The sequence below is a fragment of the Etheostoma spectabile genome, chromosome 8 (assembly GCF_008692095.1).
Source record: "Etheostoma spectabile isolate EspeVRDwgs_2016 chromosome 8, UIUC_Espe_1.0, whole genome shotgun sequence".
In the NCBI taxonomy this organism is placed as follows: domain Eukaryota; kingdom Metazoa; phylum Chordata; class Actinopteri; order Perciformes; family Percidae; genus Etheostoma; species Etheostoma spectabile.
The window spans coordinates 27,380,729-27,387,040 of NC_045740.1; the positions used below are offsets into that span (position 1 = coordinate 27,380,729).

Consider the following 6,312-nt stretch of genomic DNA (forward strand, 5'->3'; position numbering starts at 1 on the left):
TAATTAATCCGGGGGGGGGGGCGGGGGGAGGGGAGAAAGGACGAAACGTTTAAGATTCTCTGTTTATCTGTCACTGACTGAAGCCTAGAACAATGGGGAGCTAATTGGTTGCGCGATGAGGTAAAATGGTGCGTGATTTGTTCTCATCAACCTGCTGAAGACGACAGTTTATCGGAAATTTAATGCCAGCAAGAGCCAGAAAAATTGCGATGAGTTCTCATGGGAATGAAGAGTGATGAACAAAAATGAAAAGGGAAGGATATGCTGAAAACTGAGAAAGAAGTAGATGTATTGAACATAGGAGGGGTAAAATGAAATGAGACTGTCATGGCTTGAATGCATAATAAATGACATCATGCAGAACCTTGATCTGTTGACGTGACTTGGCTTCCAAAGCCTATCCGACTGCTGTGTTGCTTGCTGAATTCAATCGTATACCCACTGCCCTTTGCCACCCATCCCTCTCCATTCACATAACCACAGCCTGTGTTCACTGTTGCCTGGACACAGCGTGGCCACAACCACAGGAGCTAGAGATTGTCAATAAAAAAAGAGAAGCTGTACTTACAAGCCAGAGTTGGCCGACTCCCAATGGCCAGCTTATAGTAGTGGAGTGCCTCAGAGAACTTGTTGCTCTCCTGTAGCAGCAAACCGCTGGAACAGACAAAAGGAAAGGTCGTACAGGCTGTTTATAGCAGTCAAAGGAGGAGATGCTTGAAAAGTTAAAAAGCTTGTTAGGATTAGAACACAAGCATCTGATAAAAATAAGGAGGAAGATTTAGATCTTAGCAAACCACAGACATCGGAGCACAGATTGAGTGTTGGCTGTGGATGGCAGGCTAAAACAGCAGCATTAATAACTCTGACAGACAGCCCTCTGGGGAAAACCAGACAGGACGGGACTTCATCTAAGAGAACAGCTCTGATCAATGGACACGAGTATGTACTGAAAGAAGAGAACTTGTGCATTTGCTGCACACACACCTAAGTCATCGAAGCAGCTGTGAGTGGAGACACACCGAAAAGAAAAAGTAGGAAAGCCCATAGGGACATTACAGGATCAATGGTAACACTTCATAACAACCATCACTAATAAAAAGTATATTGATAGTAGATTACACTTACGTTAATAGTTATTTTACTGTTAACAAACAATGAAATGATGATTTATAATGTTTAGCAAATTATAGGTAATGCTATAATTTATGTTATGTGAACAGTTTGTTGTTGCACACATCACTTTTTTTACATATGTTATATTACATATTTGTCAATGGTGATCAAATGATATGTAAGCCTTTAAGAAACCTTCAATAAAAATGATTTGGATGGCTATTATGAAGTTGCAACTGTGGATTATAATAGTATAATAAATACTCTGTAACGCATCTATAACCATTATTTAAATAGCTATTATAAATGCACAAATAATCAATAATCATCTCTTTTATTGATCACTGCAAAAACATTTAATGGGGCCAAATTATTGTTATTTGATGCTTTATAAACCAATTATTATTAATTTACTAAATATTGTAAGCATTTCTTACAGCTTTATAATAGCTATCCAAATCTGAAGATCATTTGTCTAATTATAAACTTATTATTATAAAATAATTATTTTATCCTACTGATAACTTAATGTCAATAATAACATTATGAATACTTCGTAAACATTTTAAATGCTTTTATTGTTATTTAACAGTGAATAAACCCCCTATTGATGATGATTATTATAGTGTTACCAGATCAGCTGATTCCTCAAAAGCAAATGAACTTGAGTATTAGGATTAAGAATATATAAATAACACTAAAATATGAGAAAACTCACAGGTTGTACAGCATGTCCGCCATGTTGCTGCGGTAATAAAGGGCATTTCTGTACGCCTGTTCAGCTCCCTCCATCTCGCCCTGGCTCTTCAGGACGTTTCCAAGGTTACCCCATGCTGACAGGTCACAAAAGAAAAGCTTAATCAAACAGAATAGAAAAAAAAGGAACATTTGTGGCAACCTTCTTTAATAATGTTTTTTTTTTCCGGGATCTTTGAAAGCTCCTAGGGGAAGTACTCATTTTCTTTTGTTATTGTCAGAACTCTTACTCACACGGGTACACTTTTATTTTTTATCCTCTAATGAGAAGACATTGGTGTAATGGAGCAAAAACATATTCATTGGATGTAAAGTAGGAGCCAATGATGATCGATCTGTTTTTAAGTTTCTTTTCTGATTGATTGATTGACTGAAATTTAATTTGAACGTGTAAAAGAAAACAGAAAAGGTCATACACAAAAGTATATTACACAAATAGAAAGCGTCAAAATACATGAATAACAAACACTTGGTCCTTTTTTTTTTCTTTAATGATATGTCCGATAAGGAGTGGGAAGAAGTACTACATAAATCATTGTTAGTTAGGTAACAAGCTTCCTCTGTGATAATTTTCCTTTTATGTCAAACACAATAATTAGGATTCAACAGAATGAATGTCTCAAACTGTCATACGGTAAAAATACTATGGTGTTGTGTTATATTGTTTCTTCTTGCATCTGCAAGTCAAATTGAAGAGGAAGATAAAATCCTGGCTCATGCTGCTTTTGTTGCGTGTGTAAAGCGCTAAAATATGCAGCAGGCCTTTAGGCAATGTATTTACAGTATTTAGTTGTTGAAAATCCTAACATCTATGGAATCCCAAAAGAATATTCAGTATAAACAGAGGCTAGCAGAAAAACAACCCCAGCGTCCTTCATTCAACTGTGCTCCAGCTATGCACGGATGAATTTATGAAGTATCTTTTGCACAAAAAGACTCCGTTGTGCGTCGTGAAATTTCACAGTTCAAACAATCCAAGGAGTGCGTCTGTGTTTGACACCGGGTTCTGTTCAAATCTCATTCTAACTATGTTGAATGTGAGATGGGGACATTGCCGCTGCGCTGCTCGGGCTGATGGCCTGCCAAAACAAACAGCTGTCACGCCTCAGATCTGATCCGAATCTGAAAGGGAAATTAGCTAACACAACGTGTCCCGCTGTTGCCTTGTGAGTACCCTGCCTGCCCCCCCCCCCTTCCTCAGCAGCTCCCACAACTTTGCCTTGGATAGGAATCTGTGTCTGATAACCTTGAATGTGAAGGCTTTTAAATATTTCATCTGCTGATACAAAAGTGCCAATCAGAGACGGATGATGCTGCCCTTCCATGTGAGAGAGGGAATCTGGTGCCATTAAACAGATTGCATGCTGGGTAGAAGAAAGTGTGATAAATAAGTACTGTTGTATTCCTCGGAACAACAGTAAAATCAAGTTGTTTTTTTAAGAATAGATTTTGCCTTGAGCATCACACCAGTCTCCTTTTGCGTTTGGGGCACGGGCTTAAACTCGAGAGCACTTTTATATTCTGTGGTTGATTGTTGAAGGGAAAACATTTTGAAGAAGCTTCACTTTGAATTATTCAGGGCGGCATTCGAGAGACAGCACACCATATCAAACCGAAAACTGGGTCTAACTCGATCACTGTTCAGACAACAAACCATGATGGGAGAAAGAAGTTTTTGGTGTGGGAATGTGTATAAAAGTGTGTATGTGCACATGTTAGAGCAGTTGCATGATAATTTGAATGCCTTACCTTTAGCAGGATTGACATAAATCCCTGACTTGTAGAGCATCTCCTCATTCTGCCAGTCCTTGTTCCTTAAAACAGTTTTGACACTGAAGAGAAGAACCACGGCAGCGCTGCAGTACACCAACATCGCCCTGGAGGACCTGCGTCGCAGACGGACGTACAGAGACCTCATCCCCACTGCAACCAGCAGGCAAAAGCCCATGCTGGGAATGTACAATACTCTCTCTGCTATCACAAAACCCACATAGAAAAACAAGTTTGTGGCAGGGAGAAAAGGGATAGCCAACAGGCCTAGAGAGAACACCACAATAGTTTCAGTGGTGGGCAGAGGAGTCCTGCTCTCATAGTGCTTATTGGTACCATTCTGTCCATTATTAATGTGAGAGTCTATGTGGGAATTGTTCTTATGGTCATGATTGTTATAGTGGTAACTGTGTCCATTACTGTTCCCGTTTCTGCCATTGGTGTAATGATGCACTTTGCCATTGGTCTCCTTGCCCTTAGCAGTCTGGTTCGTCCACAGGCCGAACCAAGCCAGCAAGAGCAATCCAAGGTAGAAGACTACTGTGTGAAAGTTCCTCCAATCCGCAAGGCTCCTGATCAAAGGCAGGGCGTCCATTGACCAATCAAAGCTGAGCGTGTACGGGCAAAGGAGAAGCCAAAAGTTGACAGCAGGCAGGTAGGAGAAGGTTAGCATCCTGGTGAGGAGCGAGGGGGAGTCGGCTGCCGGGTTGTCGGAGTTGGAGAAGTTGGGGGGTTTGTTACCCATCCAGTAGAAGCGGCAGGCTAACAGGACGGCTCCCCAGGCTGCCAGCAAAAACACATTCTGCAACAGGTGGACGTTCTTTCTCTGGAGGACAAAGAAAACACAGAAACAGTGATGACACCCTCAGTCGACTGGAAAGGAAAGGAACAACTGTTTTTGGATTTTGCCCATATGAGAGCATCAAACCAAACCTAGTTTCCTGAGTGGTTGTGATATTTATGACTCTTGTACCTTTACTTTTACTCTACCCTGGGCTAAGGATTGAAAATTGATCAGAGTAACGCCCAATCTTACATGACCTGAACTCTACTACAAGGTCACGACAGCACAGCTGGATAATGCCATCTTTAACTAAATGAGTTGTCAAGGGAAAATTTGAAAGTGTTGATTAGGTAAAGAGATTTTTTTGAAATTTTGTTTTGGCTGCTGTGAGCTTTTAGGAAACAAATCAGGTCAGTATCATCTTTTTTTTTTACTGTTATTGACTCTTTGAACCAATTTTTAAGCTAACCAAGAAGAAAAAAAACATGGCACACTACCGTTTATTAAAACCAGAACATTCACACCGAGTCAATTCATCAGTTGTTTCTAAAATTACATCGGAACTTTCCATTCATGCACAAAGTTTTTTCTCCATGGCCTCCACAGACATATCAAAACAAACACAACTATTTGAAGTCCATTCATCACATTACTGACTTGATATTAAACACTCTCTCGAATGCTGTGTGGGAAAACTTATGAAATATTTATAGTGTGTTCGGTCGTTTAATACTTTTGCTGGCAGAGCATTGAAAAATGACTGGACATATTTCCCCGCAAGCACATCCCAAAGTTCGGACCAACTGACCTTTCTCAATGTGCTCATGTTGGAAATCTACTTAGAAAAATGTAGAGCTTTTTCTCAAAGCAGCAGCTGGAGCATGCACAGCAACGTCCCCTACTGTCCTGCAGTATTAACATGTAATGTGCCTCAAAAACAGGAAATAATTCAGTACAGAATTACACAGAACACAGGCACAGAACGCAAAAAATCACAGATTATCAGTACATCAACTCGGCAGCAATGGATTGTCCCATCCGCCTGAGCAGTCTGAATCTAAATCTCCAGGGCTCACAGTCCTAGAGGTTTTCTCAGATGAATTCCTCTTTATTTTTAAAATTTAAACCCAAAGCAGGATAGACTAACCTCACATTACTTTTATTCCAGTGGATGTGATCCATCTTCATCTCCACATACTGTACCAAAGGGTACACACATCTCATCTGTGATCATACCTTATACCACCATTGCGGGTGTACTATTGATTTCCTCGCCGGCCCATTGATATTTACAGACAGTGTCTTTGAAGAGAGGCTTCAGTAACCTCATCTGACTGCAGGGGGAAAGCTTAGTTGTCTGCTAATGATCACTGCTAATGCAACGAGCTGCAGCCCAACACTCATTCAACAGGAAATGAGACTGGAAACACAGGTCGGACAACACTATGACAACACCATGACAGATAGTAACAATATTTCCTGAGGTGCACTGGAATGGAGTTAACACAACAGCCTGAAAATACAATGCAATCAAACACCACACGTTTATGTTAATGTGTATTAGAGCCTGACCGGCGGCCTGATATTATCGGCCGATATTTTCATTTCCCCTATATATTGGTATCAGCAGTCGAGTTAAAATTATTATTTTTTCTTAAAAATGCATTCATCAGAATCATTTATAATGACAAATAAAGGATTCTGATAAATTAATTTTTGCAAATATAAAAATGGATGGTCAACAGTGTTTTGAGCGTTGCCTGCATAGTTTGTCCACCAGAGGGCGCTCTACAACGTCCCGGTTGGCAACACTGATTTTTTTTCGTTCAAAGGACTTTACATTTCATATCTCAAGTTTGCATTTTTATACATTTTATTTATCAGACCTT

At 39.9% G+C, this 6,312-nt stretch overlaps 1 protein-coding gene across 1 annotated transcript in view; it reads right to left on the reverse strand.

Moving 5' to 3' along the window:
• Positions 1–6,312, reverse strand: part of tmtc2b (transmembrane O-mannosyltransferase targeting cadherins 2b) — a gene marked incomplete at its 5' end in the record, with an annotated part of 115,741 nt that overhangs the window by 34,021 nt on the left and 75,408 nt on the right. The window contains 3 exon segments of the mRNA XM_032523321.1: positions 569–654; positions 1,832–1,946; positions 3,619–4,465. Coding sequence (XP_032379212.1) covers positions 569–654; positions 1,832–1,946; positions 3,619–4,465 — 1,048 coding nt within the window.